Source organism: Osmerus eperlanus, chromosome 20, assembly GCF_963692335.1.
Source record: "Osmerus eperlanus chromosome 20, fOsmEpe2.1, whole genome shotgun sequence".
NCBI classification, from domain to species: Eukaryota; Metazoa; Chordata; class Actinopteri; order Osmeriformes; family Osmeridae; genus Osmerus; species Osmerus eperlanus.
Genome location: NC_085037.1, coordinates 6,504,072 through 6,526,156, shown reverse-complemented (window position 1 = coordinate 6,526,156; position 22,085 = coordinate 6,504,072). Strand labels below are relative to the sequence as shown.

The window sequence follows — 22,085 nt, the reverse complement described above, 5'->3', positions numbered from 1 at the left end:
AGAGAGAGAGAGAGAGAAAGAGAGAATCTCAAAAGACTATTATGATCTAAGCATTAAATGCGCAGGAATCCTGACATGTCCTGCTAAAATCAGACAGAATTTTTTGTTTTATCAAGAACAGACAGCAATTTGGGACGTTTCTATACTGGAAGCTGCTGGAGGCGACGACTTGTATCCTGTGTAAAAGAGTTCACCCATGTCCACAGCTAATTACTTATGTGAATTGCCTTTCATTTCGCTGGCAACAATGGGTTGGACGGAATTAAAATGAGTTTGTTCAGCGAAATACTGCAGAGACGCAGTCCGCAATTACTGTGACTTGTAATTAAACTATTGATGTAAGTTATTAAGTCCTACTCATTCTTCCTGATCAGGGCTTTGATAGTATGGAGCGGAACGGATACGTGCCTAGCATGGCTTTAACCAATCACAAAGATAGACAGTGTCCGTTTATTCTCTGGGTTCAGACAACACTTCAATGGTGTATTGTGTTCTGTTCCACAACGACCTTGCTCCTCAGGTAAACTTGTGGCTGCCTGGCTGGGTTGAATGAATGACTGCATCAGTTTGCATGGTTGGGAGATCGGAGGGAAAAAGGGTGGGTATGATTTTCTGGTAGAAATCAAAACTAGTGTAAATGTATGCTCTGCATTGACTAGAGACTGTGTTAGCCTGCTGAGCTGAATGTAGGGTTCACACTCAGTAAGATGATCCTGAGCAGGCCTCACCCAACCACCTCTGCTACAGTATACTGAACTGCCAAGACTGTGATGGCCCCTTCACTATCACTACCTCCACCAGAGATCTCCATCTTGCAGTGTTGGCATCAATAACAAGGGGTCTGTGTGTGTGTGTGTGTGTGTGTGTGTGTGTGTGTGTGTGTGTGTGTGTGTGTGTGTGTGTGTGTGCATGTTCAAGATCTATTCCTTGGAGTTTCTCTATTTCTCTTTTCATGAGGGCTTGTCATCGGGGGAAGATACGTATACCGTCTCATACTGGACATTGATGGCTTTAGAAGGCTTGATCCACAGTGGGAGACAGCAAACTAGAACATCACTTGAGTAAGAAACGAGGGGAAGAATTTGCTAATGAGATTGAATAACCAGTTCACCTCAATCCAGATTCCAGGTGTCCACAGAACTCATGAAACGAGCACAGCTAAGTAGATCAAAACTAGTGACTTCCTGGGACTACTCTGTAATGCAACATTCTCTGAGGGACACATTCTCCAGTTCCCTGGGAGTGGTAATATGACCAAGGAATTGACACAGATTAGGTGTTTTGCCTTTCAGTAGCAAGTGTCTTCTGCATCCACCAAACACAAATACATTGAAGAGGATGGCAAAGAGAAACCAGACATACTTTAAGTGCGGACTAACTGAGGGGAGACTGCAGCATCTTCCAAGTCAATGCTCCTGTCAATTCTCAGCAAAGGTTAGCTTCACTGCAAGCAGAGGAGGTTCTTCTTCCTTTCTAAATCGTGTAATGAAAGGAGACATTTTGCAGATGGAGAGTGCAGAGCAGAAGTTGCAAGCATGAGTTCAAACTCTAAATCAGCAATGATGGGCTCAGTGAAGTGCTCTTCAAAATGCTTTAAGTAATATCTGCATGTAAAGGACTGTTCAAGAAGGCAAGGCTGGCGCTATTTCAAATAACAAAGACAGATTAAGGTAGACTTGACAATTGTATAGACATGGCTGTGTAGAGTTACTTAAAGGGTGTCATCATTGCTGTTAACTTACATCACTCACATCATTAATGTAGAGTAAAAAGCCATAGGCAGAGGACGTTAGGAGAGATCCATAAATGAAACCCATAAAAATCCCAACATTTTGGAAGTGCATTTCCGAGTCCTGATGATGCATAACTTCAACAGCCAAATAGTACAAAAAGCAAGTTCTTCCACGCTAACACTTAACCTTAGTGTATGCTACTATGCTTTATTTCCTTCTTCCTAAGCACTATCAGAGTGTGTTGCATTACGCAGCTATAGCCTCTGCCAAGGTTGGAGTTTCCTAGGGTTCTCTAGGAAGGTCTTCCGCAAGGGAAACATTGGCAGAGGCTGAAACAGAAATGTCTTCAAAAGGCAGCCCCAAGAACCTTAACTTAACATAAACGTGGCGTCGTACCTGCATCTTCACTTTGTCGTCTTGTTCTTCAGTTTGCAGTAGCTTCAATTAAATTAGCTATAGCCAGCATAATGGACTCGTGCACCATCATCTTCAGCTTTATCCTGTAAGCAAGGGTTTTATTTAGCGAAATTAATCAAACCACAACTTCTGTAATCTTTTGTGATCACTCAGGGACATCCATCACACACGTATAATGGTGTGAAAAGAAAAACGGACTTGACTTGCCAGTCGATTTCAACCTTTGAGAAGCGAACGCGCGCTTTTGGCACACAAACCTTCTATTTTAACACACACACACACACACGCAGCCAACATGCAAAGCGTCTAAAGGTAACGGGAAAATGCCACCTATTTAACTGAAATAAATCAGTTTATGGTGCGCGGACATTTACCCACACCGCACAACAGTGACAAACAGCTATTTCAATATTGTTAAGGACTGTATGGCTGCCAGCCCCATATGAAGTGAAAGATTTATATCACAAAGTAGTTTGAGCCCCTTAAACGCAGTTGATTCAGTTGCAGTTGCACCACAGGGCTGTCCCCGGGCTTGGGTTGTGGAGGATGTTGATCAACCACTTTTTTTTTGTTGCATGGACATACACACTGGTGTAAAAAGTGTAATCCCACTTCTCATGTCTAATATAACAAAAAAACTGCCTGTCTATTACCGTGCTGCCAACATTGCAATTTGACGTTAACATTAATCTAATGTTCGTTCGATTTGCAGTAATGTAAGGGTTTCACCTACCAACGAGGAATCCACCGTCCGGTAGAAGCGCTCTCATGATAAACGCTGCACACCGAGAGGCTACTGACGATGCTTTAAGAATTGGATGGGAACCAGTTGTCACTGTCCCCTGCAGAAATATCTGAAGTGGGCTAGGCTAGTTTACGTCTTTGACAATTTTACTTATTCTTTGTTCCAGTTCCAGCAGGATGTGTTGTATTTGAGCGTGTGGATCACAATTGCTACCTTGAACATCCGCACTGTCCACGAGAGCGTCCTCTGTGCACGTTCTCGGTTACATCGGTCGCTTTAAAATAAAATATCCAATTTCACAAATGTCTTTGAGGCAAACTCGGTTGGAGCCAATCCGATTAAGCTGTGTTCCTGGACCCATCAGCTGTATAGACTCGAGTAGTCTGAAATTGCTTCAAAAACCGAAGTGTTATCAGGTACAATTCCTGTCGTCTGACTGTCAATCGTTTTGCGTGGCAGCACCAGTCCTGAAATATCCCTTATTGTCCAGCATTTCAGTCTGCTTATGGGAGTTACAATAAAGTCCCATTTAATTGCCTATGCAAATTAAGTTAAATGTTATGTTTTATTCAGGCTATAGGCAACTTGACCTTGATAGGATGCCAAATAAATCATATTTGATTAATAATACAATACAATAGTTTTATTGGTCATTTGCACAGATCAGACAAGGTAGTACTGGTCATTGAAATTCTTGAGGATGACCCTGCTACATATAACATAACAACTAAAAGGGCACAGTGCAAACTAAAATGTAAAAACCTTAAAGTGAGTAGAATATAAATGTTTATGCTATAGAACTATAGAACAAAAATATACAAAATATATACTATATGTAGATATAAGAGGACAGATGTGTAAACATACATTAACAGAAACACAGTGAAAACAGTTGGTACAGTGCAGGAGGTATCAAAGTCAAAGATTAACGTGTCACAGTGTCAATCACTTAGAAGTTTCACTGTGTCCAGGAAAGGGTAGTGGCCATAGCAAATGTGAAGTATACTTCAGATTTGCTATGGCCACATTTTCACTCTGCTTCTCTGAGTGCACGCACGCTCCCGCGGCCAGGGGATGCAAATCCTGGCGGGGGATAGTGCCGGGGATAGTGCCGGGGATAGTGCCTTGGCACGACACCGGGAACAACTCACAGCATAGCAGGGGAGGTGGGGGAGGAGTAAAGTATGCTTGAGCGAAGTGAGAGGAGCGGTGTTTGCACAACCATTATAAGGGAGTTGTGTACTGAATGTAGAGAAGTGAAATCGAAACTTAAGTATCTATATCATCACACGAGTATCGATCAATACTGATACCAACGTTGGTATCGATACTATCAATACTTTAGATCGATCCGCCCACCCCTACTAGTTGGCACAGAATTACCTTACGTTAGGCTACAGCCCCAGTCTCCAGTGCCTGTATTGCAACCCCAGTCTCCAGGAGTCACCACTCCCCGCTGTCCCAGAGTCCCGGCTACCCAGCGTCCAGGAGCCCCAGTCCCCAGTGACTAACCCCAGCCCAGTCCGCTGTTCCCATGTTGTAGCCCCACTCTTTAATGCATGAGCTGCAGCAGTCAGCGTCTCCTGAATCCCTGGCTCTACTAGCTTCCCCACCAGACTCCCAGCTGACAGTTGCTGCTCAGCCTCCTGTTCGCCTGTCTCCAGCTCTGGCTCCTGGCTTCCCACTGCCCAGCGCCCAGGTCTCACCTTTGTCTGGCTTCTTGAGGGATTCCGCCTCCATCGACCTGTTCCACGGAGGGGTCCAGTCCCTGGCACCACAGCTGTTGTGGTATTACGTCCACACGTTTAAAGTTTTCCACATCATCAAAAGGCACTTGGAAACTGGAGGAAATTGATAGGAAGAGTTTTGGCAGACCCAAAGAAGATGGTCTTATTCTTGAGGCCTTGTGTTGTCATCCTTTTCAGATCCACAAGGTGGAACCATTGGTTTGAGGCAGAGAGTTGCAGACAAGGTGCATTGGAGAGAGACAACGAACACTCATTGCCTAACATTGAGTTGTTCTTAGTTCTCTCTTGCTGCCTTTACCGCCACATGCGTGTCAACCATCTCGGCTGCCACACATGTGACTGTGACACATCAGTCTGGCAGCAATGGAATTCAGGGGTGATTCCAGCCCTTAAGGCAGAAGTTGTGAAGATCTTCCTACAAAGACATGAGTACAAGCAGCCTCAAGCCTTTTCCGATTAAAGACCCTGTGACCCTGTGTGCTGAGGAGAGAAACGTACCCCCCAAAATACCCATGATGCTTTGCTTATACATCAGAGAGTGGGAGACAGCTTGGAGACAGTGATACTAATTAAGAAAAGGGATTGAGAGAGTTTCTTGACACCTTCCCGCAATAAAGCCTTACTTTTTCTCTTTTTAGACAGTCGGTACTGTACACCTGGTATTCACGTAGGGTGAATTTGGGTAATCTGGGACATTGAGTAATGTGGGACACTTAAACTCCAGAGTGTCTTTTTCCCTGCTATGAAAATGTCTAGTCCACATAACTTTTACCTTAGGTTTAGCCTTGAGGTTTTGTGACTGAAATCACAAAAATTGAGTGTGGTGTCACAGAAAGGGTCAGGGCACTAGTCAATCAGGAAGCTCAGATGAAAAAATGCAAAACATGTCAGATTACCCAAATTCACCCTACAGAGTTCTTATCAGGACAGCCATCAGCTGGTTTAGTATGTGAGGTAAGAGTGTGTGAGACTTCCTCTCTTTCAACCAGTTGTCCTTTACTGAATTATTTTAGTTGTTTGCATTTCTCTACAGTTTCTGTGAATGGGTACACAAGTTGGGTTGTTTATTCTTACAACTTTTATTTTGTTAATTGTTACAATTCCCTCAAGTCCCTCTAGTTATCTAGTTATTATATAAGTAGTAGTACTTTTTCACACCCATTAACTTCCATTTAGCTTTAGACTTGGTTTTACAGCAAGGTTTAGATGGGAGTATTCTAATAGATGGTTGAATGTAGCCTTGGACTGAAGACTCAATTAGCTCTAACAGCTTAGTTAATCCTCTGAGTCCTATCTAAATCACATGCTCACCAAGCACACTGAGTTGTTCTCTGGCCTCCCAATTACCCACCTAAAAAATTTACAGCGGGTGCAAAATGCTGCTGCTAGACTATTGACCAGAACAAGAAAGTTTGATCACATAACATCTACTCTTGTCTCTCTACACTGGCTCCCTATCCAAGCCAGAGCTGACTTCAAAATTCTACTACTAACCTACAAATCTCTGCATGGATTGGCACCACTGTACCTCTCCGGTCTCCTTGCACCCTATTGCCCCGCAAGGACCCTTAGATCTCAAGATGCCGGCTATCTGGTGGTTCCTAAAATTAAGAAAAAAACAGCTGGAGGTAGGGCGTTCTCATATAGAGCGCCTCTTCTCTGGAATAAACTACCCGTCTCAATTAGGGAGTCTGATACTGTTTCGACGTTTAAAATTAGGTTAAAAACGTTACTGTTTAGTCAATTCTACGACTGTTAAAGGTAAGTATGTTACTAGTTGGAGGCAACGGGGGACGGGTTGTTTCCATCCTTATTCTTTAAGTATAACTTATTTTAGAGTTCTCTTCCCCTGGAACAGATTTCATGTTCCAAATGAGGGGGGCTGTCGCTGTCTTGGTGTGTGGGGTTGCATCAAATTCCCCTTTTTTGCTCTGTTAAATTGCTGGACCAGTCCACACTTGACCGGTGGGGATCTCATTCTATTATGACTGTAACTGTTAGCTGCTCCTGGCATTCTCTAATCCCTGCTCTCCTCTCTCTGTCCCCCCCCACACACATCCCTTGTGGTGTGGGGGGTTTGAGTTGTCAGCACCTGCCTGGTCGTCGGTCAGCCAACGCTGGACCTGGTCGCGAGTCTCCCGGTCCTGTCCTACATCTATAAAGTTGAATAATGGATTTTGGTGTTTTAAAAACCCATCGACACTGTATGACTATGTTTAGCCTGTGTTCTGCTCCTCTCTCCCACCAACCGTCTCTGGAGGAGGGGATACCTCTCTGAATTGCTCCTCCCAAGGTTTCTTCCATTTTTTTCTCCTGTTGAGAGTTTTTGGGGAGTTTTTCCTTGTCTTCCTTGAGGGTTTAGGTTGGTTGAGGGGCAGTTCTATGGGCATATGTGAAGCCCTCTGTGACATGCTTGCGTGTAAAAAGGGCTATACAAATACATTTGATTTGATTTGATTTGAAGCCAAACACCCTCAGGTGCTTGTTGTCCTAGTTAATGAGTCTTATTTGCTGTCTGAAGGCTGTTACATCAATCCACTATATTACAAGAAGATGGCTTTGCTCCTCCATCCTGTAAATAACATTAGATCTAGTACATCTATTTGTGTTCTGAGCTATGTGTCTTTTTTTTCCATATCTTAATTTTTCTAAAATGTAAAAAAAACAAAAATTGTCTTCAAGTCATAAGAAAGACTGAAAAAGTTTTAATTTCCAAAACTGAAACAGCTTGAAAAAGTGTGAACACAAATCCAAATAAAAGGCCATTTTATATTTTTATGACACCTCAGGTGTGTTTGCGTTGATTCCACAAAGCCTGCTTGTGTATACTGGCCAACACAGGTCCTAGACTTCACAGGTTATTGGTGTCTGGGGAGAAGGTGTCATTATCAATCAGTCAATCAAGCAAATGTATTTATGGAGCACTGTGCCATCACAAGGGTAAGTCACAAGTGTTTCTTTTGGGCAAACATTGAGGTTGTTTACCACACAAGAAGGAATGTGACTCATGTTTTCTGTACGCAAGTAGCCTTGCTCAGCACATAATTATTTTATGTTACAACTTCCTGCCTTCAAGAGAGAGTAATTATCCAGTAAAGACCTGGCTGATCACGCCATACTGAAAGTAGGCCACACCCCTCTGAGACCATATGCATTCCATCAAGCTGTCAACTTCCCAAGTTGTGTTGTGAAAGAGAATAAAATTCAACAACAGAGACAATGGGTGTGACATATGACACACTGAGACTGTCTGCAAGAAGGGCTCATTGGCTTTTACTATTAGCGGGTCTTCTCTCTCCACTCCTGCCCTTTTTCACCCCCTCTCATCCCCTGCTGTCTTTGCTCTCTTCCTCTCCCTTTCTCTTTTGTTAAACCTTTGTCTCTTTATCTAGCACCCGTGAAAATACAAGGCTTAAGTTTCTACCGATAAAAATCTGAGGGCTCCTATTGGTTCTGAACATAATGGGGTGTTCATGGCAATAAATTCAAATGAGTGTGTCATAAGCATATGGAAGAGGGATGGACGAATTGATAGGCCTTTTTCCCTGGGGCCACTTTCCGGGGTGGGGGAAGGTTGGGGATTGTGCTTAGGGTGTCTTAATTTAAGACTTTATACACATAATTAGTATTAGACATTCCTGCCTCTATCCCTCCAATGATGAATCTGATGTCATGAAACTTGGCTTGCATTGCTCAGGTGTTTTTATGACTGCAGCTGAGAGGCACTGACTAAATCCTTGAACGTGGTCTCGACGTAACCATCTATAGGGGATGTTGACCGTCTCCATTATTTATACATAATCTCATGTTGATAAACTTCCATCTCAACCTTGTGAATTTAAGTTGTCTTAATCACTGCATAGTTACTTCCTTTCACACAATCTCCTTTTGTACCTTCAGGTACTTGATTTGTTTAAGGGCCAGCCTAATCAGTCAGTTATGCCATTATTCAACCCACACAGTAAACCAGTGATGTGACATTTTGTGCTCCCATTGCGCACAATTCTTTCATTAGTAACTGTGAAAGCTTTTCAATAGTTTATGAAAACGTTTTTCACAATACTACATGAGAGCATTGTAACGGTGTATTTAAGCATATGTTGTTGGGATAGATTCACCACTCTGCAGTCGCAGAAGTTCTTCCAGAGGAATTTCCAAAGGAATATCTTCAGAGGACAATGGAAACTTTTAAATTAACGACCTGTGTACCAATAGCTGGTTGGAATGAGGGATGACGGCAATTTCCAGCATTTATGTCTTTTCAAGGTGTGAGGACAGGAAGAATGAGGCAGAACAGGTTACTTAGTGGACTCTTGTTCTCTCAATCTGCTTTACCAACCAAACATCAACACACCTTAAGAATAAATTAACTGAATTTGAGACTCATATTAACCCTTGTGTTATCTTCGGGTCATTCTGACCCATCAGCCGTGTGACCCACCGTCGTATTGCGACAAATTTACCTCATACAAAAACAAAGTGAAGCATTTTCTTTTAACTGTTGGGCTGTCTCAGACCCCCCACATTGCAATGGTTAAAAGAAAATTATTTTTATTTGTTTTTGTATTGGGTAAAATTGGGTAAACACAACAGTGGTTCGTTATGAACCTTTGGGTCATGTGACCCGAAGGCAGCACAAGGGTTAAGAACATCTACTTATTTAATCTTTCCATTAAAAGACATAAAGCACTGTGCAGGCTATGTATATGTTTTAAAAGATTTGAAATATTTCAATGATTGTTGTCAAACAAAGAATTATGTAGGCTAAATGGTAACATACTGGTTCACAAAATACAGAAATAGTCCTTTACAGTAATTGTCAGTGAGGAACAGTTTACTGTGAATTATACATAATGTGACGAAGCAAAGAGCTATAATGCTTGTGACTTTTTAATCAACCCCACCATAATGACTGGGTGGAGAGAACAAGACAGAAGAATGTTGTTTAAAGGTGCCAGCGAGGTGCTGGCTGAAAAGCTAACCAACCAGAATAAACAATGCACACTTCAATCAAGTTGAACCAGTTTGAGCCGAAAGAGGCTGAGCTGGGTTAGAAGGCTCGGCTGCTCCACAAGGCCACCAGGGCGGCGCCCAGGGCAGCTGTCAGAGGAAGCTGGATGGAGCTGGCTCCGTTGCAGCGGTCTGTGCTGCAGCAGGTCCTGGACACGGTGTAGCCAGCGCCCAGAATATTACCAGTCGTGGTGGTGTTGCAGGACGAGGAGGCCAAGCAGCCCTTGGTGTAGAGGTTGACGACTGATGAGACGTTGAACGCTGAAGGAACAGAAGGGAGGGTTAGGGATCAGTTTAGACTCTAAGGAGCAGACTGAGAGAACCCATGATGCTTAACTAGATCAGTGACAATTTGGCATACACTGTAGAAAATAGATGATGAAAACAATGTGTTGTTTGAATTTCTTGTTAAAATTTTACATTTATTCAGATTACAACATCACCGTTGACAAAATGTCTTCACATGTTAAAGATCTGTTGTTTCTTTATTTGTTGAATGATTTCTATCTCGTGTAGCTCGGTTGAACATGTTAGACAAGTACTGCAAAGTCCCCTTACTTGCTTGACCCTTGTAGCAGTTAGGCTCTGAGGCAGAGCATGTTGCCGTAGAACCGAAGACACATGTGTTGAGGATCCCAACACTGCAGGTGTTACAGGTCAGAGACTCAGCTGTAAGGAGGACAGCAGTGGGGAGAGGGGGGGTGGTGGGAGCAGGAGGATAAAAGATCACATTTTGAGCTGTGAGAACACAAAAGCTTGATGAAGAGATGTGAACCAATACACCTCTAGTCCTGATTCACCATGTTACCAACCAATCCTTTTGTCTGTTTATAAGTAAGGTAACGTAATCCTTGAATTGTCCGTGGTCGACCAGCACTACTTGGTGACAGTGATGACTATGTGCTGGCTCAAGGAGGAAAGATTCCTATAAAGTCTTTGGCATTACTCTTTTTTTATTGGATGCAACTACATAATGACACAATGTAAATGCACATTCATCCTGTCAATAATTAGGAACAGTTATTCAACTTTACTTCAAGGCATTTCTGATTTATGAAATATTATTTTAAGTGACTTTAGATTTAAGGTCTTAACAGTAATGTGGAATTCGGAATGAGTAAAATTCTATCTTAAGGAATCCACCTAAAGAAGTTGTTAAACCCTATTTGACCGGATGGAATACAGTGGAGTACAACTCACCCACAACAGCAAGAGCCACAACAGCCACACAGGCCCACAGAAATTTGTTCATCTTGATCCTGGTAGAAGTAGTATCGGCCGAGTCAAATAATCAACTGGTGTTCAGAGACTATCCCACAAGACCAGATGGATGGATTGGGCGTAGTAAGACAGATTCAGAATGAGAAATGTGGTGGCTGCAGCCATCTATTTATGCTGAAGGTGTGGTTGGAGTTGGGTTGGCCAAGATGGTGCTGATGGGGTTGATGTAAAGGTTCCACGATTGTTAGGTATCCTGAGAATGGCATTTGTGTCATGTTGAAAAATGATGTCCCTTGTCTGAGCCGCTGGTCATGGGTGGAGGACATTGAAAGGCAAAAGCATTCGACAACAAAGGTGATGCACGTGGCCTGTTACATACCTGAGGAGTGAGTTTCACCGATACACATCGGCTACACAGGCAATTGATCTCTTGCAAAATGCTTTTTGTTCAAAATACCCTTTTTCAACTACAACTTGTTCTGAATACAGATAAGACAACGTTTATGTTGTTTTCAAAGTCTCTGAGTAGGCCACAGAATTTCCCTTCGGTGGTCACTCTTGAAGGAAGTGAAATAGAGGTAGTTGACTCTTATAAATATCTGGGTATTTTGATTGATGACTCCTTCACTTTTCAGCCACATGTTCATTACCCGGTGAAAAAGTTGAGGTTAAAACTGGGTTTATATTTTCAAAATAAGCTGTGCTTTTCATTTAATGTAAAAAAGCGATTAGTTGCTGCTACTTTTTTACCTGTGTTGGACAATGGGGATCTTTTATATATGCATGCCTCTGCTAACTGTCTTCGTATGGTGGACCCAGACCTTACCATGCTTTACTGCGGTTCATTACCAATCGTAAAACTCTGACTCACCACTGTGAGTTATACTCTCGGGTAGGATGGCCTGTTCAGGTAGGATGGTAGGCTTTGTCATTGGTACACCTTCATTTACAAGGCAATCCTTGGTGTGCTCCCAAACTACCTGTGTGTTTTCATCATGCAGAAAAGTGCCGGACGATACTCTTTGCGTTCTCAGGACTTCTTTATGCTGTTTATCGCTGTCCCAAATGCCAGAACGGAAATGGGAAAAAGGGCGTTTATGTATTGTGCACCCTTATCATGGAATATGTTGCAGAATGATTTAAAACTCAAAGAACTGATACCACTTACTGCTTTTAAATCTAAAATAAAATAAATAGAGGCAGGTTTCCAAAAATGTTACGTTTGTAAATTAACCAGGTTGTGTAACTGACTCTTAACTTTATGTTCTTTTAACTTATCTCATTCTGTGTTCTTCTGTCTGTAACTATGTGTTCTTATGTTGCTGCCTGTGTTCAGGTCTCCCTTGAAAAATAGATTTTTAATATCAATGGGACTCTCCTGGTTAAATAAAGGTTTTAAAAAAATGTGTTGTGTTTACGTGGTCTGTAGATGTGTACACATCTCTCGGCACAAACCCATAGCAGCGGGAAGAGGCCGTTTGCAAACAATACCTCTTTGGGGAGCGGGGATTTCAAAGGTGTAGTGAAAAGGCATGTGAAGCCTTTTCACAGTGTTCAGATGAGGCTGACAGCATATGATATATATACCCAACCAAGTGTGGACAGGAAATCAAATCAAATTGAATGTATGATGCTTTTAACAAACAAAATACCAAGGCTTCACAGAGGCCCACAGATCAGTACCAATAACTTACCTAAACCCTCAGAGAAGACAAGGTCCAACTCTCTAAAAGTCAGAGAGAAAAAAGGAAGAGGTCTTAGGAGGAGCAATTAAGTAAGTAGATCTTTCCTCCAGAGATGGTTGGCGATATCAGTAAGATGCAAGTCATAGCTGAAGAAAATCTTCCCAACAGGTTTCACAAATGAATAGTCAGAGAAGTCAAACACAGAGTTTACATTGCAGTTAATTAGCAATCTTCTTTCGGAACAATACAGAAAGACAGCATGGAGGAGCAGGGGCTGGTGGAAAGTGTCAGCAATTTCACAATTTGCAGGTACATAGCAATGCAGAAAGTGTCAGCATGTGTTTAGGTCTGTGAATGCAAGCAGTATTAATGTTGCCTGCAGGGGAAGGCCTGTGAGCTTCAGTTAACACACTAGTAGTCGATTGCATGAGTCTGACATCACACGCAGACTGCAGCCCCCGCCAGAACCAGCTTTGCCCAAATGAGAGCTATGATATGTGTTTTTGATCCCGAACATCAATTGTATCTAACTACAGTATCTCTCTTACTTGAGGTTAATTTGAGCTTTCTTCGACTTCTTTGTTTATACTGTCATTTCACTAACATGATAACAGGAAGAAAAAGAAAATTTCAAACAAGGATATATTTGTACGATTGTGTTTATTTTTATTTCATTCAAGTAAAGACAAGTGGATCCATAATTACCTAAATTAAAAAAATTAATTTACATTGGCTTTAAAATATAGCATACAAGTATGTACCATTTCATCATACAAACACTTGATAAGAACATTTAGAGACACAAGACAGAGTCCAGCTTACACCATTGTTTTAAATTAGCCAGTGTCAGTTACCCATGGATACTCAGTGCTTTGCTCTGATCTTAAAGGTTGAAAGGGAAGATTAAAGCGATACTACAGTCATTGATGACACTTGTGTTCAAGCATTGTCTCATGAGTAGTCTGAAAATAATTATTCTTGTTTTTTGAACATGGGGTCTTTAATCTAGAATCAGACGCTCCCCCACACGGTGGCCATGGCAACGGCTCCCAGAGCCATTCCAAGGGACAGCTTGGAAGAGGGTGCGCCACTAAGGGTGAAAGGGTTGCACTTGTCTGTTTCGCAGCAAGTGACCTGGACTGTGTAGCTAGCTCCCAAGATGATGCCATCAGTGGTGGTTGTGTTGCAGAGGGAGGTGTTTGTCAGACAACCCTGGGTGTTGAAGCCACTGAAGGATTTGATGCTAGGGAAGGCTGGTGGACAGAGAGAAAAGCGTAAGAGAAGGGAGGGGGAGGGTTGGTTGGTTTGTCTCAAATTAGCATGAATTTCTGAAGAAGGGTCTATATTCTGGAAGGATGTGCTGTGTGTGTAATGAAAAGGCTTTTAGACTGCTGGAAAAGGGAAGATATACTTACAGGCTTTCCCTGAGTAGCAGGAGTTGGTTGCGCAGGTTTCTACGCCAGAGTTCAGACAATACCCAAACAGACCAACTGAGCACTTGTTACAGCTCAGGGAATCCGCTGCAAATCATATGAAGTTGTTTTAAGTTAGACACATGGTCGGACCACACACCATTTTACATTAATTTTACCAGGCAAGTCATTTAAGGACATTCTCATTTACTAAAACAGCAAGGCGAGATACTTTCTTGTAGGGATTAACTTTTTTTTTACTGATACAATAAATGAAACAGTGAGCATTGGGTGAGATGAGAGAAACGATTAAAAGACTTAATCATTCAATTTCATGTGACAGGAATGCTGTTCCTATTTACACTACATACATCCTTCATATTCTGCATTATCATATAGATTTACCGTCACACTGTACATTTGTTTAAGTGAATTAACCCCATACAAGTGATGGATGTCCTAGACTTTAAATCTGAATGATTTACCGTTTAAACACTTCACAAAAATTCATCCTAAAGATTTAGTTTTTTATACATTATGAATGTACCTTACCCAGTACAAAGGATGCAATCACTGCAATGATTCCAAATACAATCCTTGCCATCTTGAGATTTTCTTGTTTGCAAATAAGCTTGTTTTGCTAGTTGACTTGTCAGGTGGATGGATGAAATGACAGGCTGAGTGAGAAAGTAGTCTTGTCCAGGTGTTTATATACTGCCAGAGGGGGTGGAGGAGAGGAGGTTCTTCAGGTGAATTGCCATCCTGAGAGTGACGTCAGGAGGAGAGTATTTTGAGATGCCCTCCCTGACATACCACAAGAAACCGGAAACTACAAAACACAGAAGGCTCAGACAAGTGTCCCCAAGAGGATAGCACTAACTGCATGTTTAGCATTTGTCTCAAACTGTAGATATCACTTTAAAATGAACCCCATTGACATTAAAATTCAGTTTCAGGAGACATTAAAATCCTGTATGACCAACCAGCTGAGAAGGAAAGCAATGTTAGTCAGATCAGAAGGAATGACCCAAGTCGATCAATAACCACTCAAGCTGAGTTTCTTTTAAAAAGTTAAATTTATTGAATTCTTTATAGTTTTGAAAGACATCCATCAGTGACAAATTTCCCACTTAAAAAGTTTAAACATTTCAGGAGGAAGTGCACTTAAAAAAGCAAGTCATTCCTGGTTGTACCAGCCAGTATTATCCACATACCATTTTCAGTTCATCGGGAAAGACTCCTCGATGATAAACAAGACCAGTCTGTCTTTTTACATTTCTCTCCCAACTTTACAAGATAAATACAATCACAATATTATCTCATTAAACTTGCAGAATGGTCACTGAGAAACAAGCAGAACTTGGTCAAAGACAAGATCCAAAGTTAAATCAAGATATCGCAATCAATGTTGGTCCTTTCTAGGAAAAGCTGGTCAATGCATTTATTAATCTTTTTAGAAATAATCAAACTGGAAATGCAAATGCAGTTGCCAGTGAAAGCCCCACAAATGTATCAAGAGGTGAAATGGCAAAGTCATCAAGCTTCACTATCAGTTAATGATCCAGTAAAAAAAACTTTAAAGAAAAACTATTTTTTTGCCAAATATTATCCCATCACTGGCAAATATGAGCCAAGAAAGTGAATCACTTATTCAATGCCTACTTGTTTGCTGCATAGTAAAGCATGGGTGTAGGGTAACAAGCAGTGGTGACCATTACACACGACTTCACACTTAGGAGTAAGAGAGTAAACAATGCCTGAAATGTTAGGTGGACAAAATGTTTCCTTGCCATGGATCATTTAAATATTTCTGTCAGCATACAAGGCAATTCAACTATCCATGATGAAGTGTGGAAAAAGACCGAAGCCTTCTGATATTGTATTGAACCCTGGTGTACTAGTGACTCCTGAACTAGAGTATCAGTGAGAGGTTTCGTTGGACTAAACAGGTTAGACATGATGCGTTCCATAAATGACAGAAGTACACAATGCAAGAGTGTGACGCATATTTGCACTGCATTTTAAATTTCAAATATTTCCACCAAGGATACACAGACGCAATTCTAAAGTAATTCAATACAGATAGTGCTAGAAGCTAGAGACAAATAAATGTCCTTAATTGTATTAGTTTGAGGAGAAATTATAAATACATATGTTTCCTGGTAATCAATGAGAATTGTGTACAATAAGGATATTTCTTACAACCGTGTGTGTGTGTGTGTGTGTGTGTGTGTGTGTGTGTGTGTGTGTGTGTGTGTGTGTGGGTGTGTGCATTGGAGGGGGGCATTCATGCTCCCTACAGCAGAACCTTGGTCACAAGGAAGCTGGTGAGGGTGAGAAGGGCCAGGGGAAAGGCATTGAGGTGAACCAGGCTGGAAGCAGCGTTACAAAGGTCAGATTCACAGCAGGTCTTGGTCTCGGTGTAGACGGTGCTGTTGCTGCCAGGGAAAGTTACAGATTCCGTCTTGTTGCATTTATTCGCAGCAAGACAGCCCTTACTCTTGATATTGATAGTTCCTGAAGAAAGGTTTAGACAGATCAAATCAAAAGATGCATGCCTGTTGCACGTGTGCAATTACAATGACAAAGACGGCTGAACATTTGTGGCAACTATTTTGCTTAGTAATACCTTATTTAACAGACAACATCAAATTACTACAAACTGAAAAGTGACAGGTTGATATAAAGCCTTTACTCCTCCTTCAGCACAGCAGTAAACTGAGCTCTGAGTCACAAGGGACTTTCCCAATAGGTGACTCACACCACAGACGGAAACCAGAAATCGTTGTTTCGACGTTTGCCATGTGGCTACCATATTTGCAGGTGAGGTTTAATTTCCAAAGCAGGGGGAAAAGAGACTATTTGGGAAGCCAAGACACTGCCAGGCATCCATGTTGGGGTCCTTACCTGCTGTTGCGACACCACTGAAACACTTCTCGCCAGGATCGCAAGGGATTTTGTAGGTTATACACAGGCTCCCTAGGCCCAAATCACACTTGTAGCATTGCAGAGCATGGCCTGGGATGCAAGAGACAAACAAAGGAGCAGACAACAAAACTTACTACTAGTCAGAAAAGTACATCTATTGTCACCCTCATAATAGTACTAATCAACATTTGTCACATTATAGAGACTGTTAACCAAAAATGGGTAACCATCTACAGCAGTCTTCTTATTGACGACATTTCAATTATTATTTTTCTTGAGACCTCTGTAGCTCACAATGCTGTTAAAAAAAGGGACAGCTTTGTCTGAAGTCAGATTTTTTTTTTAAGCATTGGGTGGGGCTCTGAGTGGCCTCAGAAGACACTTGAGAAGCAGGAACAAATGGAACGTGTTTGGGATCTTCCTCAGACCTCAACTTCAAATGGGCTTCATGTCAAGGTCCCCAAGCTGCCTTGAAGGTAACCGTAGGCCTGAACTCCATTTTAATCCCTCTCATCACTACTACAGGAGGACAACCTGTATTTCAAGTCTGGTGTGACACAATCCAAACCGCATCTGCCTTTTTTTGTATGAATCTCACGCCACACAGACCAGCTTGAGTTTGTGTTGTTGAAATTAGGCTACTATGGACAAACAAATGATCTTCACTAATGAAACTGATAAGGAAACGGTAACAATGAGGCAAAGCAAAAAGAGGGGGTGGGGATCAGACAAACAAACTACTGCTTGCCAACATCTTCCTCCAAAACTAGTTTCGGTCACACCCCAATTTAGTGTAAAATGATCAGTTTGACGAGCGCCACACCCACGATTTAAAGCATTGACTGACACACCAATCCCTAAAATCAACTGATTCAAATGAATTTCCCACAAGCAACAAAACATGGGTTGCAACATCACCCTCCTAACACACCACACCCATTAAGCCTTACTACTGCTTTGACTGCATTACCTCACTCCAAGTCACTGTACTTTAAATGTAAGTGTTAAGTGTAAATGTTAAGTCTGACAGATGACAACTGTAGAATATTAGGCTACTTGTCCAGAAAACTTGCTTAGTGAGTCTCCCTGGCACTTGTGACTTCCACACTATACCCACCCCCACTTGACTGGTTGTGGCAACAGAGACACACCGAGCTGCATTCCTGCTATAGCACATCATTTCCAAACGAGAGGGTTAGATGAGTTAAGAGTGGCTCCACAGGTTTTTGGGTACACAGAATATGGAAGCAGGATGAGTCACACGGAAACAAAGATAGATGGGCTGTTGTATCAAAGGCTTATGAAATGTTTACCACAATAACAGCCAACTACTAAAACAGATGGGTTGTCTCATACATAATTCTTCTGAACCAGTATCACCCCCTTTGAGGAGAGAAGACATCTGAACATTCCTTTCCTGATCTACTCAAGATTTCGGAACTTAATTAGGTGTTATTTCATTATGCCAAAAAAAGAAATATAAACAAGTTTTGCAAATTAATTCTAAACGTGCTATGGTATATATATATATATGCATGTCTGTTTTTACATTCGCATTTCGTACAATTGTTCAGAGGAAATCCTTTCCAAACAGGTCGTTCCCAATGGGATCACTTGTAAGTAAAGGTTAAAAATGATCGACTGGTAAACTTCTTCCCCCAAAAAAGCATCAAATTATATCCTGAGAAGTGGATTTTGAGGGGTATAGCTCCATAGACCTCCATTCATTCTCCACTGGACCGTTAGCGCCCTCATATGGAACTAGGCTGGAACTGCAACCAGTTCAGAACCCGGAAGTTTCCCCGAGAGTGGCAGTTCTCCCCATATTAGACAATCTCTGGGTGTGTCAATTTCAGCTTGTCAAATGCGCTCTCTTGTTCATTTACTGCCACCTATCGACTCTAATGCAAGGTGCAATGCATAGTGTGGTTCGGGCCGTGGTGGGGTTAAGTGTTAAGATTAATCATAAGATGATTTAATCAGTTCAAACATACCCTGGTGGCTCACCGGGAAAGTGCGTAACAGCTGAAGGCTAAACGGCAGCGGGCCGAGCCATTTACTGCCATACCCCATGTCATACCCTATGGTCATACCTCTCCCCTGCTTTACGGCATGCACGATTAAGGTATCCACAAGAGGGCATCGTGGAGTGCAATACCAGAGAACGTCTAATATGGGGAGAACCATGTATATATGTTTATGGGGAGAACTGCCACTCTCGGGAAACTTCCGGGTTCTGAACTGGTTGCAGTACCACTTTAGTTCCATATGAGGGCGCGAACGGTCGATTGCAGAATGAATGGAGGTCTATGGAGCTATACCCCTCAAAATCCACTTTTCTCAGGATATAATTTTTTTTCTCGTAATTGGAATTTTGAATTCGAAAGGGGGGGCAAAACAAACACACTGCTGGGTGTTATATATTTTTTCATAAGTCGCATAAGTCGCTTTTTTGTTCTAAAAAGCCTTTTACAATGTCATTATGCTTCTGCTTCGGATGCCATCAAGCGGGATCTGGTCATAGTCAGTCCTTCACTAACCAATCAGCATTCGTTAGCAGAATGCTAGCGTGTTATGGGCAACAATTACCCTGTAAGAAATTGAAAGGACACAAGTACTCGTTCATTCAACTTTTGACTTGTAATGCATGTTGGACATGCAAAAACTACAACCAAATCTGAGATTTCTCAACGACAATCAGGTGAAAGAGACATTTAGCAGTTTATCTCCATAGACTCCCATTCATTTTGCACTCGACAGCGATCTCTCCCAGTGGAACTCTGGTGGAACTGCAACCAAATTCGGTACAATGGGGCTTACTAGGGAGTGACCAGGCTCTCCTTAAACAGGCTCTGGCAATACTGACAGACAGCTAATGTCGTTTGAGATGGTTCGAATAACTTCAAACGACAACATCATGGGCCCATCATACATACATTACAATGTCAATAAAATGAAACAAGTCCATGTAGACACAAAGCTCACTGACACTTAAGCATCTGTGGACCTTCAGAGTCACATTTTAAGACCTCTTTTAAAAGTAGGTTTAGGCCTAAAATACCTGGCCTTACCTCAGGCCGTAACACAAGCCTACCAAAATCACACATCTATGGCTCCTGGTCCCACTGCTGTTCAAGGAAGTCACAATCCCACCCTATGTGTGGCCGATACCAAAAGATATAGGCCAGCCTAGGCCAACTCCAACACAAACCAACTGACTAACCAAATTCTCTTGAGACATTTTGTCTGGTCCGTGTAGAGGTAGGCTATTGGATGTGATCGATTGTTCCATTTTGCCCAAAGCCCCTTTTTTCCCCTACTGGCAACAAAGTGAGCCTTAGCACATAGGGCAGTTGAATAATCTAAAATGACGGTAATTTTACTAGGTTGAGGTTCATGGGGTTTGACTCCTAACTCTCGGGGTGAGGCAGTTGTGTTTTGAGTGTCTGAGACGTTAGTTTTCCGCCTAAGAAAATATTCTCTGCAGAACTACAAGGCTTTATTCGCAACAATAATATTCAAAGGTCATCGAGCCCGTTTTAGGTTTTACCCACTCAACTCGAAGACATCTAGCCTATTTAATCAAAGGTTAAGCAATGTAGGTCAGGTTGTGACATGATTTGCAGGTGTGGTCTGTATGCAAGCTTGTGAACAGGGTGAATTTGTGCTGCCTTTCCAAAAACAGTTCTGGCATATCGATGTGGCATCCAATGTAATGAATGTCAGTAAATGTTTACTTTATAATTTCACCCTATTCTTAGTAGCCTATCCCAAAACTACAATGGGTAACTGATAATCGTAGCGGTTCAACGCTTAAAAACCAGTCGGGCGAACAGTCAAAACCCTAATTAGAAATGTGCATGCATTACTGACTAAAAACATTATGTAGGCTAGCCTGTATGGATAATATAATTAACCCCTCATTTAAGATGGTGACAAATTCAATTTAGTCTATCTCGCCTATCCCTGAAAGCAGTAGGCTAATTCAATATGAAAAAAGGTTTCTTCATCTTACCGATGGAAAACAATAGTCCGGCTGCGAAAATGTTGAGAAGAATTTTGTTCATTATGAAATGCGATATGTCTCGTCAACTCAAAAAGTTTCGTTAGTGTTTAAGCAGACCGTTAGACTGAGCGGGTTTTGTCAACCGACCCGCTATTTATTATCTCCCTTCCCATTGTTCTCTCCCAACGTCACCATGATTCAATACCCCACAAAAATCCCACGCCCTTTTTTCTCGCCCACCTGTTCTCGCAGGTGTAGCAAATTAGAGATACATTGATTGAGGGATTAATTTAACCCACATACATTCACTTCACACAGTCCACTTATATTTTTGACCTCTGGAACAATATTGTCACAAGAGAGAAACCACAGTGTTGGAGGATTTACTGTGATAATCTGTCTTTCACAGATTAAAATACCTGATTGATTAAAATACCTGATTGATTAAAATACCTGGTTGAATACTGTCAAAAAGACCAAATAAAAAAATATTTGTACACATTTTTTGATTTGGCCTTTTTGACAGGAATGCAGGGAGAGAGAGGGGGAAGACCCGCAAGAAAATGGCCTCATTAAAATTCAGACACCTGCATAAGGAATACGTCTTAATGGAACAAGCCCTTACCAAATGAGCTACCAGGGTGCCCCAGCATTTCCATATTTGGACTAGATTTTCCATGATACCCTGTCAAATCTTTACCTTAAATAAATTAAAGCTGTTCTGATTGTGTCCTTAAATTATCACGTGTTTGAGTAAAATCTATACAGTAATTTCCCTGATATTTAAAACAGAGCTGTATGTTCTGGACTGAGTTTTGAAATTGTATGTTCCCTTAACAAAGGTTAGCAAAATATTCATCATCATTTTGTAAAGGGTGAGAAGAGCGTCACTCAAACAAATACACATAGTGTATTGCATAGTGCTGAACCTGAGACTTGTCAGAACAGATCTCTCAGTGCCAGAAGGCAAGCACAATGGTTCCAATACTAGGAAAGGCTTGAGCTGAAATCAGATGTTGCAGTGTCTTGTTTTCAGACAAGTATAGTCTTGCAGTATTAAGTATATATCTGTAACTATGGCGCTCTGGATAAGAGCAGACGCTCTTATCCAGAGCGCCATAGTTACAGTAAGTACAGGGACATTCCCCCCGAGACAAGTAGGGTGAAGTGCCTTGCCCAA

At 41.7% G+C, this 22,085-nt stretch overlaps 2 protein-coding genes across 4 annotated transcripts in view; both read right to left on the bottom strand.

Moving 5' to 3' along the window:
* Window positions 1-11,028, bottom strand: part of LOC134040613 (protein Bouncer-like) — a 25,719-nt gene extending 14,691 nt beyond the window's left edge. Inside the window, exons 1-3 of one of the 2 annotated variants that reach the window (XR_009932896.1) lie at window positions 10,854-11,028; window positions 10,212-10,322; window positions 9,571-9,914 (exon numbers count right to left, since the gene is read on the bottom strand). Coding sequence is in view for 1 of the 2 variants with exons in the window: in XM_062486594.1 (XP_062342578.1) it covers window positions 9,694-9,914; window positions 10,212-10,322; window positions 10,854-10,905 (384 nt within the window). In the remaining variant the exon portion in view is untranslated. Of the gene's footprint in view, window positions 1-9,285; window positions 9,915-10,211; window positions 10,323-10,853 lie in introns of those variants that run through there. The other variant, XM_062486594.1, reaches the window with a different exon arrangement.
* A 4,345-nt stretch (window positions 11,029-15,373) lies between these two features.
* On the bottom strand, window positions 15,374-21,077 carry spaca4l (sperm acrosome associated 4 like). 2 transcript variants are annotated; one of them, XM_062486798.1, is made up of 4 exons: window positions 20,915-21,077; window positions 16,879-16,989; window positions 16,251-16,488; window positions 15,374-16,219 (listed from the first exon to the last, which is right to left on the bottom strand). In XM_062486798.1, the coding sequence occupies exons 1-3, from the start codon at window positions 20,964-20,966 to the stop codon at window positions 16,268-16,270; spliced, it is 384 nt and encodes a 127-aa protein (XP_062342782.1). In that variant the 5' UTR covers window positions 20,967-21,077; the 3' UTR covers window positions 15,374-16,219; window positions 16,251-16,267. The 2 variants fall into 2 exon arrangements, with proteins under 2 accessions (XP_062342782.1, XP_062342781.1); XM_062486797.1 differs by having other exon boundaries at window positions 15,374-16,488.
* Window positions 21,078-22,085: the final 1,008 nt, after the last annotated feature.